Source organism: Lethenteron reissneri, chromosome 5 (assembly GCF_015708825.2).
Source record: "Lethenteron reissneri isolate LAM-NWPU_2019-01 chromosome 5, ASM1570882v1, whole genome shotgun sequence".
Taxonomy (NCBI): domain Eukaryota; kingdom Metazoa; phylum Chordata; class Hyperoartia; order Petromyzontiformes; family Petromyzontidae; genus Lethenteron; species Lethenteron reissneri.
In genome coordinates, this window is record NC_083783.1 from 2557449 (window position 1) to 2585258 (window position 27810).

Here is a 27810-nt window from a genome sequence, read left to right on the forward strand (position 1 = left end):
CTGGCCACCCACTTGTATACCGTGTCGGCCTTAGTTAAACTAAACGTTTTGTTATTTTACCAGGTAAGGCCCAATGAGCTATGCAGCTCTTTTTTCAGAAGCGACTGGCCACAAATTATAGCTCAAAGAAGTGTCTTATCGCGTGGAAATGTGAAAGCAGCCAAATACTATTAATAGGTGCTCGCTAACAGCATGTGCCCAAAACGTCTGGTGAGGCTCTGGGGGGTGAGGGGTCCTTGTCATGTCTCTGTGTGTGACTCTGAACGTGTCTCCGTGTCTATTTGCCCAACTGCATTTACGACCGAGGGAGTTGAGAGGGTAGGGAGGTATGGTCTAAAACTCTCTTCGCACCTCCGATGAGCATGGTTGGCTACGTACGATGCGAAAGAAGTTCAACAGACATACGTAGCCAAGGAAAGGGACGCATCACAGGGAAATGTCCACCGTACATGATTTTGAAACGACAGTACCGGATTGCGAAGCACTGATGTCGTGAGTGTAAGTGTTATGCCACAAACGAATAATCCTGTACGCTCTTTCTCTTGAGATATAAGAGTCGGTGATAATAATGTCAATTAATAAATGTCCCACCAGCTATACTTACTTGAAAGAACAAGAAACTATGAATAACAGATGGGTTCTGATTAAATTAAATGGAATACAGGTATAGTACATTGAAACTCGTGCATTGGTTAGTAAAAGGAGATATTTGTTTCTGAATGCATAAAGTGTGAAACTAATAGTATTAGCATGCTTACACGTGCTCAGTTTTGGAGGGGCGTTACCCCGTGCCCCGCCCGCAAACTCTGCACATGCCAAAGACTCTTGTTATCTTCAAGGGAGCTGGAGTGTCTATGTAAACTCCTATTACACCAAACCCCTTATTACTTTTATCCAGGAATGTCCAGTTTTTTTCCCCATCCTGCATTGTGGAATGGCTTCCTCTTACCGTAATACCCCAATTTACGTCTCTCCCCACTTTTAACGTCGGTTCGAAAATACATCGTCACTTTATGATTAACACCACCCGATTAGCGTCGTCTCAACCCACACACTAACGTCGCTGACGGCACCGTCCTTCCTTTCTCGTTATCCGTCGCCTCGCAGGCTTGAACCTCCACCACCCACGACTAATACTTCGTAAATCCCTTAGATTGTATGTCGTTTCGATATTCGTCGTCGCGCCTTTCTGGAGCGTATCCCCCCGGCATATACCGGGGTTTATTACTCTATCTAAATAGGTTTTTTTCGCAGATGAGTGAAGGCACGTGGCAAATTCTTCCGACAATGTATGACTATCCTCAATCTCTTTTTGCGGATAAGTGGAATACATTTGCGGATAACATCACCGATAATAAGCGACGTTCATCGTTCACACCATCGTGGTATAGGGAGTTTGATTGTACTTGTATGTGTTGTAGGTTTTGCTCTCAATCCATTCTACGTGTACTGAAGGTAGAAATACTACATGTGCATCGCTGGACTCAGCACAATGGTACAAATCGTGTCGAATGCAGTGAAACATATCCTTGCCTCCCCGATAAAGAAGACCTTTCCTTACATGGGATTGGCTCTGCGTGTAATCTGCATAAATTCAAGAGCTCTGAGAATGAAAGTATCACTGTCAATTTTGAAATTGCAGACGCGGGTGGGAAACCGCAAGCTGATACGATTTTCACCTGAGGTCACTTAGAGGGATCTAAGAGGTAGTGCTATATTATCTGCTTCTGTGGGCTATTCTCCAATGTAAGGGGTCGCGCTGCTCTGCCAGAGGACTGATGGGTTCTTCACGTCATGACGTGACGCCGATGGTAATACTATCGGGATAACAATGGGGGAATATTACAAAATAAACAGTGTCCCTCCTACAAAAAATGCAAAGTTGTACAATTGTACCGATATTCATGAAAATGTTATTTCTGCTATCCCTGTCATGGTAATGTAGAATTACAGATACTGTGGACTGCCCAACAGGTCTGAGCACCTCATTGCTTACTTTATCAGGGAGACACTCGAATTTCGTGTGATTTATTTTCCATGAAAACCATTGTTTAGCTCTAACGTTGTGACAAATAAAACATATCCTCCCACTGTTAACAAATTCAGAGAAGGCTCACGACCTACAGACTGGATTTTGAAGAAGAAGAAGAAAATTAATTTTAAGTTATTTTGTTTATTAATATTAAAACGTGTCCTAATTTATTAACACGTGCTCATCTTTTTCAGTAAAACACAGTAAAAAAATCAATTTGAGACACCGATCAAGATGGGGTTCCTTGGAAGCCTCCTCGTGGTGGCTCTTCTATGTCAAGGTAAGCTAACAGATGATAACCCCACCATGGATGGCAATCACCCCAACTCTTACAACCGAATACCTGGGGTTCCCTCCGTTAACGATATTAATTGGTTCCACGAAAACCATCGTTTAACTGAAATTATCATTTAATCGAATCTAGGAAATGCATGTTAAAGGTGCTTAATTTGTTCCAAGACAATCTGAAGTTGACCTTTTTCACCCGAAAAAGACCGTTTAGAATATTTAAACACACCATTTTAATAAATAAACGTTATATGAAAATGAAAAGCATTAATATGAACGTGGATAAATAATGAATTAATATTACTTAAAACGGTGCATGGAAAAAAATGTATCCACAAATTTATTCAATTGGAATTATGGGTGGCAAACATTGCTCCCCCCTTGTGAAAAAACTTGGTAGGAACCTCCTGAAATAGGGTAAACAAGCGTAATACAGTAATACAATTATTATTGTCAGGCGGAGTTTTACTTCTGTATCAAGCGGGGGGGGGGTCGCTTTTTCCCTCACATTCGGGATCGCGGGTGCATATAATCAATTAATTAATTTGTCATCTTTATTGTAAGCTACTGAAAATAAATTTATAAAAGTGTCCCTCTCCTCCCACGATAATTGTGGTTAGCATTTGTACACGCGGCAGTGATGTGTATTTTATGTTCATTGTTTTGTTTGTTTTCCCTAGTATACAAGACATCAGCTACAATCAGCACAACCATAACACCACCATCACGACCTGGATCATCTGGTAAACTGAAGCAAGATTAACAATGTGAATTACATTTCAAAACGGCAGACTGTACATGTGTAATGTTGCATGTGTAGTGACTGACTCAGAGGCACTCTGTTTGTTAACAGCCTTAACAGTTCACACTTGGTAACTACAGCTCCCAGTCAGGAGAGCTGGCAGACTGCCTGACTGACGACGACGAGATGGTGAAGACGGTGACGAAGACTCCAGCAGCACGACGGGATCCCACTCCACACGACAGCCCCGAGCTCCTGCTCGCCCCTTCCCCCTTCTTTTATCCTCCCAGCGCGGCCTCGCTTCGCCCCACCCACGCCCCCTTTCTAGAACCTACCAGCAGGTTCCCAGGCTTCCCCCACGTGCCCCTTCTGTAACGTTTCCCCTACATCCCTCTCTCTGGTCTATCACGTGACTTGCTGTCAGTCAGGGCTGCTATAACTGCAGATCCCTTCCCTGCCAGCAACAAGCGCTATGCTGCTAAGTGACCGATTTTATGTCACTACAAATTAACAATGTACATAAATTATGTATGTTTATTAAATTTAAATAACCCAACCAAGAATAAAGATATCCATTGTAATTATGACATCACATTCACCCCTCTATTTAAGACCGAAACAGGAGGATGATTTGTCCACAATTCTGGCTGTCGCCTGATGAGGCGGGTTGCTGTAATTACTCGAATTATGAATGTTGTGGGTTTACTCTCCAACACACTGGAGTACTAAACTAGTAACTAATTGGCATGTTTTGTTTACGTAACACATCTTACTAATTGGCTGTGTCGGGTGGTGGCGGGTTTAACGACACATTTATATATACGTGATCTATCCCAAAAGGACCTCAATTATGGATACATTTCTTACACAGCACAGTGAAACTCGTCTGATCCAAGTCTTCTAAATCCCGACTGATAAACATTCGAGGTGCCCCCCACGGTCTGCTAAAACTAAATTCCACAGCGGCAAGACTCACGTTAGGGGAAAATGTTTTTGCCGTGAGCTTGATGAGTTGCAATAGCTAGATGTTCCTCGTTTGCGACACGAAGCCGCCATCATGCGAGTAGCTGAGACAATGGCGCAGTTCGCTTACGACTGCATTACCTCTCCACCCAGATGTCACAACACGGTACGAGAGGGCGCACCTCAACTTGTGACCTCGCCGCTGGGCGGCGCAGTGGGGAAATGTTAGCTACCTCACCTGGTATCCAGGAGGTCGTGGGTTCGATCCCGACCCTGACGCCTGCTGTATATTTGGAGTTTGCGTGTCTCTCTCGCCGAGGTCGTGCGGATTTTTCTCCGGGTCCTCCGGGTTTTCCCTCCACATTTAGAGACATGCGTTTAGAGTATTTGGCTGCTATATATGTGCACGTGATGAGCCACTTGGTTGGCCTATATCATTTGTGATGGCCAGTTCGCTTCTAAAAAAGAGCTATACAGCTCAGTGGGCCTTACCTCGTCAAATATAACTTTTTAAATAATTTTGTTTAGTAGCAATGAAGCGAAACCGTAAGTTCAGGTATCCCTCGATTTATGAAAGGGATGTGTTCTTCAGAAAACACACGTAAAAATAAATGTCGTAAATTGAAAAGGTTTTTCCCATTAATAAAAAAAATAGATGTGTTTCTTACGCATATCAAAACATACACCTATATCACTTTAGACAATAAACAAATGTAATAGATGCCACCACCGCCATCTATTGCGCGGCGGTTGAACTTACGACTCGGTCTAAACAGGTTTGTTTGTATCTCTGAAAGTTCCTCAGTCGAATGTTCGTAAGTAGAGGAGTCCCTCTAATTTAATTCTAAACATTAGGGGACGTGTTTTGGACAGTCAATTTAACTCTACTCCTAACCTACAAATACATCAATTCGCAATGCAAAGATGTAAAAAATAAAGAACGTAAATACGAAAACGATTGAATAATAATTAATTTGAAAAAAATATTAACCTTTTGAGGGAACTCACCAAAAGCTCCTGCTGCGATGTGGACCACGTGACTCTGTCACGGGTGGGTGATGCCGCAGTCTCCCGGGTGGCTTCTTGTTAGATAATCTCACGGCGCCCTTGGCCGGAGTGATATTTCGAAACAACGTGGAAAATTCGATTTCGTTAATCGAAAAGCGTCCGTAATATTTAAATCGCCTGAAAGCGAAATTTTTTAAAGCGAACGTTCGTAAATTGAGGGATACCTGTGTCATCTCGAATACACTTGCATCAGCTTCACAAGGCTGCACATAGGGGACACATGCCTCTATCTGGCTTAAAGTTTGTCAATACCATGTATTTTCTTTCTGGTTACTTTACCAACTTTGCAATAACGGAATGTATCGGTGAGGATAGTCCGTTAGCAACAATGAAGTCTTTATTAATGAACAGCAAGTGCAACCACAACTCCACAAGTGACAAAGTCTTCCAGAAGGTCGCACCTCGACGGTGCTGTCTAACATGGCGCGCGAATGTACATTGTCTCACAATGCACAACGCGAGCGTTTAATTGCATAACCTGCGGGCGAGTTAACTCTCCACAAACCCCCTTGCCCCACCGCCGTCTTAATTAGGTATGCCTGGCCACAACCTGACGTTCGCTACCACGACCTACCCCGGATTGAATTACACCACGAGCGGCATGTGGCCTCCGTTCAACACGACGGAGCCTTGGTTCAACATTACGGAGTCTCCGAGCAGCTGCGGCCAAGCTCTGAACGCGTCGACCGGCCAGTTCATGTACTCCTACTACATGGGGGAAACGTGCACCTGGGAAATCTCGGTGCCGCAAGGAATGGTGGTGACCATCAACTTTCAAATGTAAGTCTTTTTTGTTGTTGTGGTTGATAACACGCATTCCACACATCCATCGTAAATATCTCCTCATTAGTATGGGTAGACAGTTCGGGCAAATACTGGTCGCAAGTGTAAGACAACTTACATTTGTCAACGTGCTAAAGGAAGTGCAGGCGTTTTCTTGCCAGCATTTCTTTAGTCGGTGAAGGCAGAACTATGGTGTAAGTTGGGAGTGAGCCGTGCGCTACTGTTGTTCGCGTTTTTCATTGTTATTGAAGCATTTGTTCCCGGACCATCCTGGGTGCGATCATCACACACCGCACACATAAGGTGCCGAATTAGGAATTAGACTCGACAAGTAACGAATAGGAGCAGTGTGGCGCAGAGGGAGAGATGGCGCAGCTCTGCCATCTGCCTGGTCACGTAAATCGTCATTGTTCACGTTCATTCCATTTCTAGTTTTGTTCATGTTTTTGTTTTCTTTCGGTTGCACCCGGTGTTGGCCGTGAGCGGAAATCGAACCCGGGTTGCCAGGTTCATAGCGCAGCGCGCGTTAACCGCTACACTACCGCTCCCACACACACACACTTTCACACACACGCACAGACATGCATCAATGCTGTCTTCCAGCAGGATGCTGGGACTCATTACATATCGTGAAGGATCGCTCCGCTGAACAAAATAGTTCCGCGGTTCGGTTCGCAAGTAGGAGCTCGCGTCTGCACGTTGGATGGTTATAACAAAATGAATATCTTAAGGAAGCTCGTTCGTAAGTGCGGGTGTTCGTAAGTCGGGGACTGCTGGCGAAACCTCTATCACAGAGTAACAATGTAGTGAAAATAATTTTTGTTGTGTTGCAGGTTTAACAACGACAACAACAGCATTCGGATTTATGACGGCCCACTGAATCATGTCACAGACCTACCAGGAAATGTGTATTTTTACAACTACGTGTCCTCCACTGAATCGGTGCGGGTTGTCGTCACAAAGACAAACAACGGTTGGCTGTACCTACATGGATATTTCTATGCTACACCAGGTACCTATGCCACTGTCACATTGGGTGTATAATTACAGTGGTAGGGAAACAACATGCGCATGAGCAAATGTAGCTGTCTGTCCTGGTGGTCCTACGTTGGCTTTCTTCTTCACCTCATCTATTTGGCTAACACACTCCAAATCAGGAGTCTTTCAAACTGCAGCAGACTGAATATGATGAGCAGGGTAGACTTCAAGTGTGTGAGTGTAAAAAACGAATACGTTGGTTTCCAAAGAAGCATATGTTCTGCAATGGCATTTGAAAAAATGGAAATGACTTATGCCATCACACCCAACGATTAAAGGAACCTTAAACCTTAATTTAATCACATGCAATGCTTGTGTTGTGTTTCAGCTGAAAGCCACTGTGGAGGCGTTTTGGATATAGACAGCAACCTGTTAATATTGTCTCCAAACTTCCCCAACAACTACCCCAGCAACCTGGAGTGCGTCTGGATCTTCAAGGCACCAAGCCGTGGCATCTCACTGTCATTCATGGATTTCAGGTGGGTAATGCCGATGAGTCAGTGTGCCATACATACGGTGCGATAGAAGTTCAACTTACATATGTAGTGACGTTAATGGTGTCACTATGGTGTTAGCGCCAGCCACTGTCACAAGAGTGCTACTGTGCATCTGGGACCTCTCTCGGGGGCCAGAGTGAGTACAGCATGCGAGCAGGCCCTAGGGGGCATAGTCGTGGTGACGACCTGAGAGAGGGCAAGTGAGGACGGGGTAGTCTGGGTGAACCCGAGAGGGCACGTGACCCGGACAGGGTAGCAAAGGGGGCTTGAGGGACACGTGATGCTCGGTCGGGATCCTTCGGGAAAGATCTCGAAGGGTGCATGGCCGAGGGCGGAGCGAGGCCATGCTCAGGAGCATAAAGGGGCAGTCCCGAGAGCGTTCTTGGCTGTTCTCTGGAATAAACCCTCGGCGCTACTTCTCTCTGGTCTTCGGTCTTCGCTCTGCATCATGGGTCAGTCAGGACGTTGCTGACTGACCCGGTTATGTAGTGAGCCTGTTGGGGTCTAGTTAACGTGTGTACGTTGTGTAGTTAGGCCGTTTGGACTGTGTAATAAACGTATTGCCTTCAAGTCAAAAGTGTGACTGCATGAAGAACTTTACAAATACATCGAGGTGGTCTATAGAAGGATGTCCAAGTCATTGCAGTGTTCAAACTCAACTATGAGCCAGTCTCAGCTGAGGACCACTTGTTGAAAATGTAGCTTGTACATCTTCCAGTAAAAGGTATATTACACGATAAACAATTCAGAAAATAATATTCAACATACCTGTTACTGATGTCAGTCTCTCCATACCACTCATGCTGTTGACTGCTCAAAAAGTTGTACTTGTAATTATCAACCCAAAAAGGGAGATTATCTGGGCTATACCTTGACTTAATGGTGCTGGCCACCCACCCCCTTGTGTGCCGTGCCAACCTTCATAGGCCCTACTCGCTAACAGAACTTGCCCCAACAGTCTGTTAAGGCTACACGGGGGGTCTTTGTATTTGTCTTTTTGTGCAGGATGGATGCTGACAATTCATCACAAGGGCAGAGTCACAGCAGATGCGTGGGAGATTCCTTGACCATGTACAATGGAGAAAATGTACACTCCGTGATCCTGGACTCACTGTGCAGCAACAGCCCTCCCAGCCAGAGCCCGCAGTCCCATGGCAGCATGATGGTGGTGTTGAGATCCGGTGAAAGGAATTCTTCTGGAGCGTTTGCTTTCATTGTTTCACAAAACTGGTTCCAAGGTAATTCACGTTTCTTTGCAGTCGGTTATCGTAGGTGATACTGAGGCAACATTATTGAAAGTGAGGAATATGGCGAGGTGGCACTGTGGGCAGAGCATTTTTTGACTCAACATTCAGAAGGTGGCAATCTCAACAGGGGCCAAACTCAACCGACTATCCCTCGCTTGTCCAACACTAGTTGGGAACACCTCCTTACTGCAGAAAAGTGTGGTTTGTCACGTGACAATAATATATTCTGCCCGGTCTAAATATTTGACCTGCAGTGCCGCACTCCGATGCACTGCAGGAATGGCACCCAATACTTTCTCCCTGCCTATCCCCTCCATTGGAACTACCCCTCTAATCGCCAGCTACCTACCCCACACCACCTGCTTTTGTTAATCCGGGTCTGCCAGTGGCACGGATCAGCCCCTAACATAAAACAGCCCTCTGCTTGGGTGGATTTTGATCGATTCCAATTGATTCTCACGTTTTAATAGTATGAGGTAGCATGAACTAGCACGAAGGTCACCGCGGTGGCGAGATGTTATCTGCCTCGCCTGGTATGCAGGAGTTCATGGGTTCGACCTTGACCCTGAACCCTGTATATTTGGAGTTTACAGGTCTCTCTCCCTGTGGTCGTGTGGATTTTTCTCCGGGTTCTCTGGTTTTTCCCTCCACATTTATAAACATACATTTAGCAGTGTTTGCCTGCTATAAATGTCCACGTGATGCTATGCCCACTTCGTTGAGTTATTGTGGCTAGGTCGCTTCTGAAAAAGAGCTGGATCGCTCAGTGGGCCTTGCCTGGTAAAATTAGAAAAATGAAAATATAGTATCATCAAGATTTTAAAATACTTTATGAACGTGGTTATCAAAGTACTGTGTTGTGAATTTAAACTGCACTTTTAAAATAACAGTTTTGTAAGTTCCAATAATTGTATAATTGGTAAGGTTTACCACTTTGTTTTTGTTTTCTCTAGGGACTTGTGGAGGTGTATTTAATGGAACTGAAGGTTTCATTTCTGGGAATGATTCCTTCAGTAGCTACAATTGCTACTGGCTTATTGAAACAAGTCCGGACAAAGCTGTGTTCTTGAATGGAACCTTCTGCGGGTAAATGCACTTCAGTAGCTGATTTGTTAATATACTCGTAGACAGTACCCAGTACCACTTCAGTAGCTGATTTGTTAATATACTCGTAGACAGTAACCAGTACCACTGGTGAGTGCATCAAGATAGCAACATACAGCAAGGATAGCAAATTCATCAACATTTTGATTGTGGTTATCAATAAAACAAAGTCTTAATGTTGAACCACGTGGAAGATGGCAGCCTTTACACGGGCTCACTCTATTACATGAGCGATCACGACTAATTGCATCAACCTGGCGATTGGTATCAATGATTTCCCAGTCTCCAGAACAACAACTTGAGCCACCACAACGGTCCCCTCCAGGGCCAAGCAACACGCCAGATAGATCCTCTAACTCAGTGGTTCTGAACCTGGGGTGCATGCACCCCCTGGGGGTGCGAGATGCTCTTTCTGGGGCAGATTTTTTTAGAAGGTAAATCATCTAAATACAAATTAAGCACAGGCATGTAAGTACAACTACTTTGGTTCATTAAACCCTATGTATTTATTAACATAAAAAAAAGTATGATGGAAACCCAAAGGGGGGGTGCAAGGCTGCATTAAAGGTTAAGAACCACTGCTCTAACTCAACGCAGAGGGACTTTGCTGGGTAAAGTGCGAGTATCTTACAAACATTTTGAAGATGAATAACATCGACGTCCTCATGAAGTGATTGAAGGCATTTATTTTGGGGCAATGAGATACAAGTGAAATACAATAGAGAGCACAGACAAAGCACCAAAGGAATAACTTAACTGAATTCCATACAATCCATAATTATTGTATGTGCATCACTTTAATTTCTAGTGCATCTAAGTATATCATCTACAAAATGCAGCCTAATTAATGCACAGACAGTGTTCAGGTCAGGAAGCATTTCGCCTTACCCCGAATTCTGACTTACTCGAGTAAGGCTTTATAAAGTTATACCGTATATAAAAAGTATGGTAATGCGAACAAACTGATCTTCATTTTGCATTTCAGGAATGCTGAAATCCATGAAGGCCAGTCCATCAAAGGGCCGACTTTGGCCATTGTCAGTAATTATTACTGTGAAAACATAAATGTCCTCTCCTCTGGAAATAAAGTCGTATTAATCACATATGGACCATTTAACGTGACTTACAAGGCTTCAGGTTTGCTTTTTGTTGTTTTGTTCATGTACTGATTGATTTGCTTTGCGAACTATACGAGTAGTGCAATGGCAAATACACACTGATGCCGGAGCAAAAAACAAAACCTATGAGAGGTGGTGGGGTGGCTCAGGGTGAGAGCCCTGAGCAGGCATCACTGGATGACGAATGGCTACACATTAATTTAATACATATTTGTGTGATGCACAATGCTTAATTCAACTAATTTGTTTAACTTGTCCAGCCCCCTTTATTTTCTTATGTTAATGGGTGTTTTCCAAACTGGTGAACTTAAAAAAAACGCTACTCGGTTTTTAATATTGTTGTAAAAAATTTTACTAAGAATTTAGAATTTGGGGCGCCGTGGTGGTGAGATGTTATCTCCTGCGCCTGGTATGCAGGAGGTCGTAGGTTCAATCCCGACTCTGACGCCTGCTGTTTTTTTGGAATTTGCATGTCTCTCTCCCCATGTTCGAGTAGATTTCCTTCGTGTCCTTCGGTTTTCCCTCATTTAGAATCGACATCATGCGTTTACAGTATTTGGCTGCGAAACATTTCGATGAAGTGAGCCACTTGGTTGAGCTATCATTTGTGGTCAGGTTGCTTTTGAAAAAGAGCTATCTAGCTCAGTGGGCCTTACCTGGTAAAATGAAAATAGTAAGAGAAGGGGGGGAGGAGTTCAGCATGTTCCCTCCAGCTCACATGACGCCATGGCTAAAGGAGTCGTACGTTGTTGTTGATAGTGCGGGATCAGCCGCTTTGTTAAATGGCACAGCGCCTGGTCTAATTAGCACTGTCAGTGTGGCCTCATGGTGAATTGTTCGTACAGGTACCAGAAATTCCAACAATGAAAACGAAGATGGTCTGAATTTACAATTAAAGAACTACATTTTGCGCAACACTGACCAAATGATACGAATGTTCCTGTTGTATGTATGTTGACATTCTTTTGCACCGTACCTAGCCCACCGTCTTAATACAATATTTATCTTCTTCTTCTTAGAACCGTCAACATCACTCGGCTGTGACTTTGAGCAAGGATTCTGTGGATGGCAAAACAAATACGAAAATGCCGTTCAGTGGACGGCAATTCAATACAACAATGTCTACGTATTGCCAATACTGAGTCTAATTCCACACAGTGGGTATCTCAATGAATGTACACCACACACGGTTCATATACAACATGCTATAACGCTGTAGGAATGCTTCAATGTAATTGCTGTAAATCCTATTCTGTGTGAGAGTACTTAAGTGTGTATCACTTGACCATTATTATCCTCCTTCAAACACTGGTTGACCAGAACACATCCCAACATTCATATTTATAATGCTAAAGTACGTATAATACTGTAATCTACAATATTTACAGAAAAAATGCATGCAACCGGAAACGAAAAAATATATATTTTTAAATCTGTACACTTGATACAACTCAAGCTTTTGCACGGTAATACATACTATAACTCCTGCACATTACTATTCTACTCTTGTGTATGGCACTGGGCTGCCACAGAGAAGGAAACAACGATGGTGGTATCTGCAAGATTGTTCAGGTGGAACGCACCTGTGGTGGTTTTGGAAGGATTTGGTTGGAGTGTCTCTCCAGCGATGGAACCATGACTCCAATAACTATTAGATCAGCCATTAAAGAGTAATGGCAATGTCCTTGAGGTTCGTGCCCTGGGCCAGCAAGGGTGCGGTCATCATATATTAACTTGTGAGATGACATACATGGCAGATCACTTGTGTTAAATGACTATACTAATGCCAAGGCTCGAGGGAGGCCATTGTTGATCATTCTCTTGCGGCTGTGTTTATCAGCGAGGTGTATACTCTTGAGAGGACTGTTGCTGAGCATCTGATGATTTTGACCAACTCCAGCAGCAGGCAATGGCGCCAAACCATGCCATAGGCAGCAGGGAGGTCAAATCGTTGTTATACAACACTTTTCTGTAGATGCTGGAAAAATCATATTTTACGAGGGCAATGGCCCTTCTTCAAGGCACATGATACTTAAGTGGCTTTTAAGAAGCACGTGGGAAACAATTCCTGGCATTGCCCAAAACGTTGCCTGTTATGTAAGCATTTCTCCAACGAGGCCACGGTATTATAGTGGAATGTGTTGAGATTTCTCACTTCGCTTCCGAGTATTTTTTTGTTGTCATCCGGGCAACGATCTTTTTCGTAAAGTGGCGGAGGCCCGACTCGCGCTCACAAAGAGCGGCGGGTGAGGCCCTGCTGCTGGCAACAAATTCTGCACACAGCCTCTGTCCGTCTCGCTTCCCACAGTGTCACGGCTAGAACCATGCATAAACCTGCCCTCTGTGATGTTAGATAACCTGTTTAAAAAGTACGCTCATAGTAGTTTTCAAATCGAATCCCTGTTATCAAGGTATATCTCTGTGTGTGTATATATATATAATTGTGGATATTTCAAATCATGCCTATTGTGCTGTATTATACAATGTAAAAAAAATATAAAAAAAATTGCACTCTTTTTCCAGGTCGTGCTTTCCTGGGCATCAACCAATATATGTACAACTCCATGTCTACTCTGCTGGGCCCTCTCGTGACACATCAGAACGGCCCCAGGTGCCTGAGCTTCTGGTTCAGCGTTGTTGCAAATAGCAACTCCTCGCTGGCCTTGTACGCGACGGACACAGACTCCGCGCAGCGCTCTCTCCTGTGGGAGGCCTCCCCCCTCTGGGGCATGAATGCACGCTGGGGCAGGGCACTTGTCAACATCAACTACACCAACTACCAGGTGAGGGTTAGAGAGCCGCGCGAGTCTGAGGCTACGAGGGGGCACGCTTCCATTACTAAGAACGCAGAAAACCCTCCCCTGTATGCGCGACTTCTGGAATTCAAGAGTTTTGCACATTTCTCCGAGTGACTAAATGCGTACTAATTCCCTACTCGCGACACCCGCCGGACTCCAGTGTCCGCGAGTGAATGAAACCATGGAGGTGCACGCAGAATTTTACATTTGAAACTGCCCGCGATGATAAGGCATTCCACCTCGGCTCCCCGCTAAGTCCTCAAGTCTCTCGCAGTAATTCCGCTCTGAACTCGCTATTGTGCATTTTTACTTTACACGTACTGACAGCCGACTCGTTTATACATTTTGGTATAAACGAAAAAAAATGCAATCGGGGAAAGTGTTGCGGCTAGCGTTCCCCAGAGTGCTAAAATTATAACAGCTGTGCGGCATTGTTATCAAACACCTGCATCTCCGATAGGTCATCCTCCTGAATTTCTCACCATCACCACCACCACCTTCATAGTCATCATCATCAAAGTTAATTTTTTTAAACACGTTCTTAATAATATATTGTTTGTTGCAGTCGTTATTAAACATTTACCATTCCCCTCCCGCCCCCCATATCTTCACTCGTACCAGTAACATAACCCAATTTTTCCCACTGGAACAAGCTTTCTGTGTTGGTGAATTCCGCATTCGCAAATGCGTTTGAGGAGGTAACCCTCGCGAATAGAGAGGGTTTGCTGTGTACACTCACGGCAACGTGTGTTTGTGCATTCTCATTGCAGCTTGAGTTCGTGGCCGACACACACATGCAAGCAATCTCTCTCGTAGGCATAGACAATGTAACCCTGTCTGATGGAGAATGCCCTCAAGGTTTGTTCAACAATTTGCATTCAGCTCAATACGGGATTGTCACATTTTCTTGCATCTTTCTTTGTATTCATATTGGCTAACTTGCCGAAACCGGTAAACGATTCTGAAAATAATTGCCGGTTTACCAATTATCCATCCAACGTACGATCCCCGTAGACACGCTGACACAGACAGCCATCCATACACACACCTCCATAATTCATTTGAACACAACGTGCTCATTCAGATATACTGTACACGCTCAGATGCATGCATCAGTCGTTCTTAACATGGGATGCACGCAACCCCTGGAGATGCGAGATGCCCTTTTTGGGGCTGCGAGACATACAGAAAGGATAGCAAATACATCAACATGATTGTGGTAATCAATAAAACTAAATTGGCAGTCTTAGTGTTTAACCAAGTTGAAGATGGCAGCCTTCACATGGGCCCACTCTATTACGGACTAATCAGTTTCAAGGACAATGCATATATATTCAGAGTATGTTTTTGTTTATATTCTGATCACAAGCGTTGTGGTTAATGCAGACTTGATTCCTTGTAAAAGGTTTCAGTTTGGTGTTTTAACATTTTAACACTTGTTTTGTTTCCATAAAAAAAGGGGAAAACCCTCTTATCACATTTGTTGTATGTCTTGGAATTATGAAATTTGATGAAAATAATAAAAATTAATAATTTTCCGAAAAATGCGCAAATCGCATTAATTATGATAGTGTGTGTATTAATACGCATAAATTATGATAATGCGTGTGATTATATGCATAAATTATGATAATCGTAGTAATTTATGCGGAGGCTTGCGATTATGTTAATGTGTGCAGTTACGATAATTTGCTTAGTTTCGTTTATCCAGGGTTATCAATCAGGATAACACGATTATCATAGATTCATTTACCGATTATCCTAGTGTGTGTTATAATATTTTAGGTCTCCATTTTCATATCTCATCACAGGATACAGTTGTCAAGAATAAGACAGTTTTGCATGGACTTGGAAGGAACACTCGATATGCTTCTGGATTACAATTTTATTCTAACAAGCACGTGACATTCTATCATGCAGGTCAAACATGCGTCAATAATTCATGGGCAAGATTATGCAATTAACTAATATGAACGACAAAAACTTATGCAGTTGTGACATTATGCAATTATGCAATATGAATAACGAAAACTCTTATGCATTTGACTAAAATGAATGAATAAACACTTATGCATTTAGCTAAATTGAATAACTAAAAATTCTTATGCATTTGCGATATTATGCATTAACTAATATGAATAACCAAAACTCTTATGCAATTACGAGATTATGCATTTGACTAAAATGAATGAATAAACACTTATGCATTTAACGAACTGAATGACTAAAAATTCTTATGCATTTGCGATATTATGCATTAACTAATATGAATAACCAAACTCTTATGCAATTACGAGATTATGCATTTGACTAAAATGAATGAATAAACACTTATGCATTTAACGAACTGAATGACTAAAAATTCTTATGCATTTGCGATATTATGCATTAACTAATATGAATAACCAAACTCTTATGCAATTACGAGATTATGCATTTGACTAAAATGAATGAATAAACACTTATGCATTTAACGAACTGAATGACTAAAAACACTTCTATCAATTGTAACCTCTACTTTTCTACCAGGCATCATTAGTTCGCCCATGTATTGATCACAATCGGCGACTGGTCGAGTTTGAAAACAAGCATGACACACTTCATATGGCGGTAATAAAAAGCACTTATTGTATCCCAGAGGCGAAAGTATATGTCAATAGATTCATCGGCAAGTCTAAAATCCTTTTTAACGGAATGTTTGATACAATGGTGGGTGAGGGCGTGTGGGCGCGAGAGCGAATCTGGCTCTGTTGTAATTAATTCTTCGGCGAGACTCTGGGACAAAGGAAACTGGTTTGACAAGATATTCTCTCTCTGTGTTCGGTCGATTCGTAATGAGGATTCCGAGAGTTTGAGTTTGCCTTGACGAGTCTATTGATCGCCTATGTGATGAGCGGAACAAGGGAAAGACACGGTAACAACTTTACTCTTATAACCGACGGACTCTTAATCACTCGATGGGCCGCGATTCCGCATGGCCAGCTGATGGTTCATGTAGTTGATAATCAGTCTTCTGATAATTGACTAGGGTTGATACGATGGTAAGGGTGAACTAGATGGGATAGTCTCACAGGTGAGTGGGGCGTCAATGCGTGCGTGTGTGGGTCTATTGGTGGGGGAAGTTGTGGGTACGAACGACTTTCGGAGAAGGACCCTCTGGCTTGCGCAGCTGCGGTGAGAGGGTGAGCGGCTCGCTTTCCGACTCCTTTCTTGGCTGACCCCGTACGATGACTGACGCGCGGCCACGCTCGTTTGCGTGGTCAGGCGATGCACCTCGGCGTGGCGACACGGCAGGGGAGCTGGACTCGTACACTCGTGTGCGGCAGGCGATGCACCTCGGCGTGGTGACACGGCAAGGGCGCCTGGCTCGTACACTCGTGCGCGGCAGGCGATGCCTCGGCACCGCGCGATCCTCGTCCTTCTGGATGACGAAAAGCTTCTTCGTTGGCGGCGACGAGGAGAGATGGTTGTCGCCCTGGAGAACTCTGGTGGGGCCTTAGCCCGGAGACGAGATGAGATGTAGGCCGGAGCTCGTGAAGATCTGTGGTGGAGCCGAAGATGGGCTCGTAGCCCGGATGATATGTGTGTTGGAGCCGAAGCCCGGACGATATGTGATGGGGGCCAGAGCCCCTGACGAACTGTGATGGAGGCCAAAGCCCCTGTCGATCTGTGGTGGAGCCGAAGATGGGCTCGTAGCCCGGATGATATGTGTGTTGGAGCCGAAGCCCGGACGATATGCTTTGTATGGATTTTCCTTCGGTTTATATCGGAAAATTCCACTCGGCTTCCCGAGTTGTTCAAAGGCTGTGTCATAAAACCTTCCTGTGGGGGTGGACCATCTGCGTCCGTGTGTGTGTCCGTCCGTGTGTTTCGCGTGCGTGTTTGTCCGTGTGTTTATTAGCTTTGAAGACACAGCTGTGTGTGTCGTTCTGGAAGAAAGGGGTGGGGGTCTCGTGACGGTGCCACCAAAGTTATCCATTAGCCAGACCGATGATTCGCGTCGAGTTATAAAAAAACATTCGAATCCATGTTATGTTACTGAATAATATTTGTCGCGAAAACTTACGCGTTAAGCGAGCTTAATTATTACCTCCCTTGCTCTGGGATCACATCCTTTGTCTCACACAGCTTAAGTTGGTTTGGTTTGGAAGTTGAAATGCAACTTATTTGCTGCTTGGTTCCATCTGCACAGTTATGCCGAAACCGTGTTCACGATGTTTCATCGGGACCCAACCTTTATGGGTGTCATTTCCTGGCTTGGTGCCTGTGTGTGGAGATCCTCTCGGAAAGACAAAGGCGGTCGTGTTGCTCGCTTCCCATGGGTGTTGTGTTTGGTTAATTTTGAGAGCCTTCTCCGCCCTTGATTCCTCTTCTATTTTAATTCCGTACTTATTATTCGACTTCTTGTGATTATTTGATCTGATATCCCGGCTAGGAATTTGTTTTGGAGCGAAATAGATGCCCTAATTATTCTTTGATGCTTCGGCCCGGCCGTGTAGATATTCTTTAAAGGTAAATAATGTCAGTACTTAATTAACAATGATGGGTCGCGATTCTGGTGCAGATTGTCTTTTGGTTTTCAATTGGAGTGAGGATGGATACTGTTTGCTTAATCTTTATGGTTGAGTTGGTAACTTGTGTATTTAACATGGTTCAAAGACCCATCTGTGCTTTTTGTCGTCGATGCTGTTTCTTTGTTAAGAATATAATTATCTCTTCCTCCGTGTCTCCTGGTTCTGCAACCCCCCGCCTGCAATTCCCCCATTCCTTGTTCCTCTTGTGTGAAATTCGGGGAGTTTATGACCTTGATTACCCTCTTTCATGCCGTCTTTCCTTTGAAATGAGGTATGCGCGCATCTGTGGAAGTGTGGGGCCTCTGTGGAAGTGTGGGGGCGTGTTCGTTCCCACGTGGCCCCGTGTCTATTAAAAAAACAATATTATATATGATGGCAGAATAAGCCTTAAAAAAAAATAATATTAAAAAAAAATAAAAAGGGGGTACATACACAACAGTCCGCCCGTTTGAAAATTATCAGGGGTCGATTTGGCCACTGGCGAATTTTCAAACAAAGTAATGCCCCCTTTTTATGTCATGAATCCCATCAGCCGCCCTTACTCTCGGCGGTTATTTCTTACGACGCGCGTGCACGTATTACCATCTTAACCTGGTTACATCCGAAATAAGCAAAGAAAATAAACAACACGTTAACATCGATATTGCGTTACATCGGTTCTCATACATCATAACTCCGGCGAATATTCATTTTTGTTTTTGTTAAATCCTGGTTACATTTGAATTAAGCAAAGAAAATAACAACCCGTTAACATCGATATTGCGTTACATCGGTTCTCATACATCATAACTCTGACGAACATTCATTTTTGTTTTGTTAAATCCTGGGAAACGCTAGGTAGCGGTTTCGAACGCATTTATGCGTTACCTTCCTCATGTTGCCTGGTTTACCACTTATCACTTTGATAATTTGATCACGGTTTTCGGGTTCGTTTTTGTAGTTTCCTCTCTCACTCTCTCGCGTCGTGGGAGTGTGTGGTGAAAAATTGTGCTGCACGTAACCAGAATTCGCGCACACGACCCATTTTGACACTTGGTTCGTGGCATTCGCTCTCTCTGCGATTACATGCACATTTGCCGAGTCAGTGTGTCGACTTAATTCTGTGCCTCGTAATGTTGCCCTCTTTGTTTTTACGAGTGTGTTAGATTCCAACACCATTCCTGATATGTCATGAACATTCGTCTCCATTTTAGCACTCCGATCCACATACATTTTGGTTTCCCTTGGATATTTTCCATTCAAAGGCTCACGCCTGCGCTCCTCAGGGCGTGTCTCTGTGTTCTCTCTTTGTCTCTGCTGTCTGCTATCCACCGTCCGATCACACTTCAATTCAGCCCTGTCACTTGCAGCCTGCTCAGGGTTTAACACCTCGGCGGGTGGGGCGCGTGTTGGCCGCTCGCTCGCACTCACTGTGGATGGTTCATCACGTATTTGGACCGCATTCTGTGTTATTCCTCTATTCCCTCTTGGTATAGCCGGTGGAGGAATTGGTCGGAATTGGATCGATTGTGTTTGACCTCCCATCCTGCGATTCTCCTGAATGTTCGCATCCATACCTCCGCGGTCTGTGTAACACCTTCCCGCTAGGTGGTTATCTTCCCATCTCTGTGCGTAATTTGAACCTTGCGTGTGTCGTGGGATGGGGTGTTGATATGGTTCTGCTCTGAACCTCTCCCTCCTGCGATTCTCGTACATTTTTAGCCCAGTATTTCTCCCATTTGGGTGCCAAATTTTTCCTGGATTGTTACCTCGCCATCTTTGTGGGTAATTTTGATCTTGTGTGTGTCGTGGCATGGGGTGTTGGTATGGTTCTATTCTGAACCTCCCCCTCCTGCGATTCTCCTGAATGTTCGGCTTTGTGCCGCTCTCATTCTCGTGCCAACCTCTCTCTGGGTTATTTTGCCATGGGTGCGTGCGTTTCTGCTCTGTCCTGCATTGTGGGACTGCTCGGTGATTTTTATTCCTCTCTGAGAGGCTGGGTTCCTCATCCCTCTCCCTGTGTTCTGGATCCGAATTATGATTCTTAGCTCTGTACAACCATGCCATGTACGCCTTGCTCTCTATGCGGCGTAAGGATGCGGTTTCTGGATTCAAAACCATCCTCACCCTTTCTGTAATCTCTGGGCTCAAGGATTCAAAAAACATAATTTTGAACATTTTATCTCCTTCGTGGTATTGATTCACATCGCCTGCATAATACGCTCTTTTAAATTGGACGAGGTAGTCACGTGGATCTTGGTCCATGCCCTGGGTCATCGATTTTACAGCATAAAACCCCTCAGTGAGTGTCGAATATTCTCCAAACTTCCGAATCACTGCCAGGCTCAATTGTTTAAAATCATTTCTAACCTTGTGTGGTAGTGACTTTACCCATGGAATAGATTCTTTATGTAAGGTCCGTTTCAACAAACTCGCTTTTTCATCCCGTCTCCTCAGCCCTCTAATCATTGCCTCCTCTTCTACGGTTGCGATATGTGTGTGGATATCCATAGTCTTATTGTGGGGGTCAAAATCGGGAATTCTGACTAGAGCCTTGTCCATCAATTTAAGGGTTTTACTGGTGAATAGGTATTCCGAAAGTTGATTGCCGACAGCGTCATCATCAAACAAGTTATCATCAGGCAATCTGTCACTTTGGTCTGTGCTGTGTCGCTTGTGTTTAAGTGGTGTGCATTTTCTGTGTGCGCGCCCAGTGCCGTGTCGCTCGTGTTGCCATTTTCCTTCAGTTTTTGCCTCTGCCCTTAGTGTACCATGTCCTGGCGATTTTATTTTAACATTTTTCCTCCCTCTATCTGTGAAGTTGTCAGTCTCACATGTTTTTGTTTGCATATGTATCTCTCCATCCCTTCTCTCGAATTGTGAGGGTTTCCCTTTGTCAATGATTTTTTGTTCGATATCCATAATTTTTGTGCGATTAGTCCCTGGACTCTGTCCACGTACCCAAGAGTGTGATTTAATGTTACTTCCATATTTATTCTGTGGATCAACGTCTGTGAGTTTCGCTGGTGTCGCGAGCACTGATTTCTCTCCCGTTTCCTTTCCAAATTTTCCCTCATTCCACAATCCCTGTCTGTATGCCTGTGTGAGAAGGAATGAGTCCTGTCCTGCCTTCTCTGCAGTTTTTGCATCGTGTTCGCCTTCGTTACATTTTATCCAGTCAATTAGTTTCCCCCGAGGTGTGTTCGTGTTATCGATACAGCTCCCTTCCCATATGTCTCTCTGACTGTACTGCTTTGTAACAGATTGGTCGGTACGTTTAAATACGAGCTCCCCGTATCCCGTAACCCATTCAAAAATTATTCTTAATCCCAGCATCTCAAGGTGTGGCGGGAGTTACTTTGACATTCCCTTTCAGAGTGCATATAAAACAATTATCTCACAGAGTGTAGTCAATTCGACTCGAGCTATCTGTTATTTTCCGATTCAGAGTGCGTACCTCTAACACCATTTATCACAGGATGCAATTGGTTTGATACGATATTATCTTAATTCCACTGTCTCTGTTTTAACCTGCTATTCTGGGTTTTAACCTTAGAGGGCGTTTTTTGTTTTCCGCCCGTTCACAATTGTCCATACTTCACAATTACCATGCAATGTTCGATCCTGATATTCTGGTTAACACGAAGTGATTCATTCCATCATCCATGCAAAACACTGTCTGTGAGAGATCCCGGACGAGCCACCCATTATGTTGTATGTCTTGGAATTATGAAATTTGATGAAAATAATAAAAATTAATAATTTTCCGAAAAATGCGCAAATCGCATTAATTATGATAGTGTGTGTATTAATACGCATAAATTATGATAATGCGTGTGATTATATGCATAAATTATGATAATCGTAGTAATTTATGCGGAGGCTTGCGATTATGTTAATGTGTGCAGTTACGATAATTTGCTTAGTTTCGTTTATCCAGGGTTATCAATCAGGATAACACGATTATCATAGATTCATTTACCGATTATCCTAGTGTGTGTTATAATATTTTAGGTCTCCATTTTCATATCTCATCACAGGATACAGTTGTCAAGAATAAGACAGTTTTGCATGGACTTGGAAGGAACACTCGATATGCTTCTGGATTACAATTTTATTCTAACAAGCACGTGACATTCTATCATGCAGGTCAAACATGCGTCAATAATTCATGGGCAAGATTATGCAATTAACTAATATGAACGACAAAAACTTATGCAGTTGTGACATTATGCAATTATGCAATATGAATAACGAAAACTCTTATGCATTTGACTAAAATGAATGAATAAACACTTATGCATTTAGCTAAATTGAATAACTAAAAATTCTTATGCATTTGCGATATTATGCATTAACTAATATGAATAACCAAAACTCTTATGCAATTACGAGATTATGCATTTGACTAAAATGAATGAATAAACACTTATGCATTTAACGAACTGAATGACTAAAAATTCTTATGCATTTGCGATATTATGCATTAACTAATATGAATAACCAAACTCTTATGCAATTACGAGATTATGCATTTGACTAAAATGAATGAATAAACACTTATGCATTTAACGAACTGAATGACTAAAAATTCTTATGCATTTGCGATATTATGCATTAACTAATATGAATAACCAAACTCTTATGCAATTACGAGATTATGCATTTGACTAAAATGAATGAATAAACACTTATGCATTTAACGAACTGAATGACTAAAAACACTTCTATCAATTGTAACCTCTACTTTTCTACCAGGCATCATTAGTTCGCCCATGTATTGATCACAATCGGCGACTGGTCGAGTTTGAAAACAAGCATGACACACTTCATATGGCGGTAATAAAAAGCACTTATTGTATCCCAGAGGCGAAAGTATATGTCAATAGATTCATCGGCAAGTCTAAAATCCTTTTTAACGGAATGTTTGATACAATGGTGGGTGAGGGCGTGTGGGCGCGAGAGCGAATCTGGCTCTGTTGTAATTAATTCTTCGGCGAGACTCTGGGACAAAGGAAACTGGTTTGACAAGATATTCTCTCTCTGTGTTCGGTCGATTCGTAATGAGGATTCCGAGAGTTTGAGTTTGCCTTGACGAGTCTATTGATCGCCTATGTGATGAGCGGAACAAGGGAAAGACACGGTAACAACTTTACTCTTATAACCGACGGACTCTTAATCACTCGATGGGCCGCGATTCCGCATGGCCAGCTGATGGTTCATGTAGTTGATAATCAGTCTTCTGATAATTGACTAGGGTTGATACGATGGTAAGGGTGAACTAGATGGGATAGTCTCACAGGTGAGTGGGGCGTCAATGCGTGCGTGTGTGGGTCTATTGGTGGGGGAAGTTGTGGGTACGAACGACTTTCGGAGAAGGACCCTCTGGCTTGCGCAGCTGCGGTGAGAGGGTGAGCGGCTCGCTTTCCGACTCCTTTCTTGGCTGACCCCGTACGATGACTGACGCGCGGCCACGCTCGTTTGCGTGGTCAGGCGATGCACCTCGGCGTGGCGACACGGCAGGGGAGCTGGACTCGTACACTCGTGTGCGGCAGGCGATGCACCTCGGCGTGGTGACACGGCAAGGGCGCCTGGCTCGTACACTCGTGCGCGGCAGGCGATGCCTCGGCACCGCGCGATCCTCGTCCTTCTGGATGACGAAAAGCTTCTTCGTTGGCGGCGACGAGGAGAGATGGTTGTCGCCCTGGAGAACTCTGGTGGGGCCTTAGCCCGGAGACGAGATGAGATGTAGGCCGGAGCTCGTGAAGATCTGTGGTGGAGCCGAAGATGGGCTCGTAGCCCGGATGATATGTGTGTTGGAGCCGAAGCCCGGACGATATGTGATGGGGGCCAGAGCCCCTGACGAACTGTGATGGAGGCCAAAGCCCCTGTCGATCTGTGGTGGAGCCGAAGATGGGCTCGTAGCCCGGATGATATGTGTGTTGGAGCCGAAGCCCGGACGATATGCTTTGTATGGATTTTCCTTCGGTTTATATCGGAAAATTCCACTCGGCTTCCCGAGTTGTTCAAAGGCTGTGTCATAAAACCTTCCTGTGGGGGTGGACCATCTGCGTCCGTGTGTGTGTCCGTCCGTGTGTTTCGCGTGCGTGTTTGTCCGTGTGTTTATTAGCTTTGAAGACACAGCTGTGTGTGTCGTTCTGGAAGAAAGGGGTGGGGGTCTCGTGACGGTGCCACCAAAGTTATCCATTAGCCAGACCGATGATTCGCGTCGAGTTATAAAAAAACATTCGAATCCATGTTATGTTACTGAATAATATTTGTCGCGAAAACTTACGCGTTAAGCGAGCTTAATTATTACCTCCCTTGCTCTGGGATCACATCCTTTGTCTCACACAGCTTAAGTTGGTTTGGTTTGGAAGTTGAAATGCAACTTATTTGCTGCTTGGTTCCATCTGCACAGTTATGCCGAAACCGTGTTCACGATGTTTCATCGGGACCCAACCTTTATGGGTGTCATTTCCTGGCTTGGTGCCTGTGTGTGGAGATCCTCTCGGAAAGACAAAGGCGGTCGTGTTGCTCGCTTCCCATGGGTGTTGTGTTTGGTTAATTTTGAGAGCCTTCTCCGCCCTTGATTCCTCTTCTATTTTAATTCCGTACTTATTATTCGACTTCTTGTGATTATTTGATCTGATATCCCGGCTAGGAATTTGTTTTGGAGCGAAATAGATGCCCTAATTATTCTTTGATGCTTCGGCCCGGCCGTGTAGATATTCTTTAAAGGTAAATAATGTCAGTACTTAATTAACAATGATGGGTCGCGATTCTGGTGCAGATTGTCTTTTGGTTTTCAATTGGAGTGAGGATGGATACTGTTTGCTTAATCTTTATGGTTGAGTTGGTAACTTGTGTATTTAACATGGTTCAAAGACCCATCTGTGCTTTTTGTCGTCGATGCTGTTTCTTTGTTAAGAATATAATTATCTCTTCCTCCGTGTCTCCTGGTTCTGCAACCCCCCGCCTGCAATTCCCCCATTCCTTGTTCCTCTTGTGTGAAATTCGGGGAGTTTATGACCTTGATTACCCTCTTTCATGCCGTCTTTCCTTTGAAATGAGGTATGCGCGCATCTGTGGAAGTGTGGGGCCTCTGTGGAAGTGTGGGGGCGTGTTCGTTCCCACGTGGCCCCGTGTCTATTAAAAAAACAATATTATATATGATGGCAGAATAAGCCTTAAAAAAAAATAATATTAAAAAAAAATAAAAAGGGGGTACATACACAACACATTCATCGATATCACGGTCTTAAAAGGAAATGTACTTGATGATGTTTCAGGAAATTGGCCTTCAGAGCACATAAATAGTGAGGCCAGAGTGAGTGGATATGGTTTGGAGAATTCCCTTTACACCATGAAGTCTGATAAGAATAGCATGTATGTGTATTGAATGTTTTTTAAATCGCATTTAAATACTTACCTATTAGTACCTATTTATTAACAAATCCTTCAATGAAAAGAAAAGTATTACAAGCAATACTCATCTGCATTAAAAGGGAAAAATATATAAAATGTTGATGGTACATTCCATGATGGGTACCGATTTTTGCAATGAGGTTAAACGTACCACTGTCCGCGTAATCCATTTCGCGATGCATTTCAGGGGCCCGATTGTCATTTAAATATAGAGGTTGTCAAGAAATGTTCGGATCAAAAAGACTTTCAAACGTCCCTCTGATCATTTACTGACCCTGTGCCTATACTGGACATCTGTGAAAATGAGCTTCATAGCTCATCGGATTCCTCCTCCGGTCTAAGTAAATATTCTGATTTGACAGCTGATTTTATGCTAAAATGGTTCAGAGTGCAGTCTCCAACTTATATCCATTCCATCTCTCTGCCTCTCTATTTGTGTGCTTTGAAGAAAGACCATTTCCCTAAAAACGTCACCTATTATATATTTTACTTTTAAGGCCATAGTGTTATTGACGAATGTGATTTATGTTTTGTAATATGTGCTTGTGCACCACTGCCAATGCAGTAGCGATCAATACTTTGGAGCCTGCAGATACCAATACGGATGGATAATGTAGCTGCAGATACTATCAGTTTTACACTGTGTATGTAATGCATGCCATGAATGTTAATTCCTTTTATAAATATTGTCTAATTTCTGTGATAAAATCGTAGCGCATGATGCCAGCCTCTTGTGTTTTTTAGCTCCCCATCCGTGCTACGAATTCATCAGTGCCTCCGAAGGACGCCTGGAGATCCCCCACGTTTCAGAAAGTGACAACGACTTCTGCCTGTGGGCTATCAATGGCAGCTACAACGAGAGATTCAGCATTTTCCTGGAATTAAGCGGGTTTGTTTTATTCGACTCACACTGGAACCACTATTATGGATGCAGATATGAGGAACACATCCATGTGAAGTGCTTTAAGTTGAGGTCTCACCCTGTTTCTGTCGCTAATGCCGCTGTTGCGTTGCATCTTTTACAGCCCATCAGAGCAGAACGGCACGGAGGGTTGCTCCTCGAGCAATTTGGTGGGTGCTGTAATGTCAAATACATACGGCACCCAGTTGAATATACAGAACTCTTTCTGCCGCATCGGGTCTATAAACATGACCATGCAAGGCAGTCCTGTCGTTGCCATTTACCTTCCAGGGCTTCAGCGAAAAAATGCAACATTTAGTGGAAGGTTTGAAGGTATTACTCAAACGTCAAGATTGCACTCACCGTCTTCAAAATCCTCAACAGACTCGTTCCTACCTCATCTCGCTTTGCTCCCCTCTATGCGCTGTCTGCTACAGCAACCAAGGTGTCCTGCTTTTAAGCCTCCAGTCGCAGCTGCGAGATGTTAACTACCTCGCCTGATATACAGGTGGTCGTGGGTTCGATTCCGACCATGTCGCCTGCTGTATATTTGGAGTTTGCATGTCTCTCTCCTTCCGTGGTGGCGTGGATTTTTTTCCGGGTTCTCCAGTTTTTTTTCCAGGTCCTCCGGTTTGTTTTTTCCTCCTCCACATTTAGAAACATGCATTTAGAGTCTTTGGCTACCGCTATTAATGTTCACGTGATGATAAGGAGGTGGGCTCATTCCTCTCCACTGCCTTCATTGACGAGAATTCCCTCCTCTGTCGTCGATTCCCTGCCCGCCGTTCAAGTCCAGGCTCAAGACTTTCATTTTTCCTTTGTCCATGACCGACTGCCTCTCCGTAAAAAAATCTCATTGTTCTGCACCTGTCCGGACGTTCTTGGACAAGGCATACATTCAAATTTGTATTGCAATTTATACGTTTAAATGTGTAATGTTTTGTATTTTATATAGGTGGGGTTTGGTGGTCTCAAACAGAGCAAAGCACTTCACAGAGGGATCACAAATATAGTTCCTGTCACTCGATTTTTCTCAAACAAATATAGACAGGAGAACTATAATACAAAACATCTTCACTTATCTGTGACGATATACTTGACTATCGCACTCAAGTATTTTACAAAGAAGAGTTTTTATTATTTTATCTAGAAAATATCTCATTTGTATATAAATACTGCCTGCTTATGGTATATTTATACTCTACACACTCATATGTATTGTATGGTTAGACAACTGAATGTGCTCTATT

The 27810-nt window shown here is 43.6% G+C and overlaps 1 protein-coding gene across 1 annotated transcript in view; it reads left to right on the plus strand.

The window, feature by feature from the left end:
- The window catches only part of LOC133351242 (cubilin-like), a 43996-nt gene that overhangs the window by 3494 nt on the left and 12692 nt on the right, over positions 1–27810 (plus strand). The window contains exons 2-14 of the mRNA XM_061566329.1: positions 2227–2312; positions 3001–3063; positions 5627–5873; positions 6710–6888; positions 7243–7393; positions 8417–8649; positions 9612–9744; positions 10748–10899; positions 11900–12037; positions 13404–13663; positions 14449–14536; positions 26404–26548; positions 26685–26893. Of these exons, the coding sequence (XP_061422313.1) occupies positions 2267–2312; positions 3001–3063; positions 5627–5873; positions 6710–6888; positions 7243–7393; positions 8417–8649; positions 9612–9744; positions 10748–10899; positions 11900–12037; positions 13404–13663; positions 14449–14536; positions 26404–26548; positions 26685–26893 (2044 nt within the window). The 5' untranslated portion in view covers positions 2227–2266. The remainder of the gene's footprint in view (positions 1–2226; positions 2313–3000; positions 3064–5626; positions 5874–6709; positions 6889–7242; positions 7394–8416; positions 8650–9611; positions 9745–10747; positions 10900–11899; positions 12038–13403; positions 13664–14448; positions 14537–26403; positions 26549–26684; positions 26894–27810) is intronic.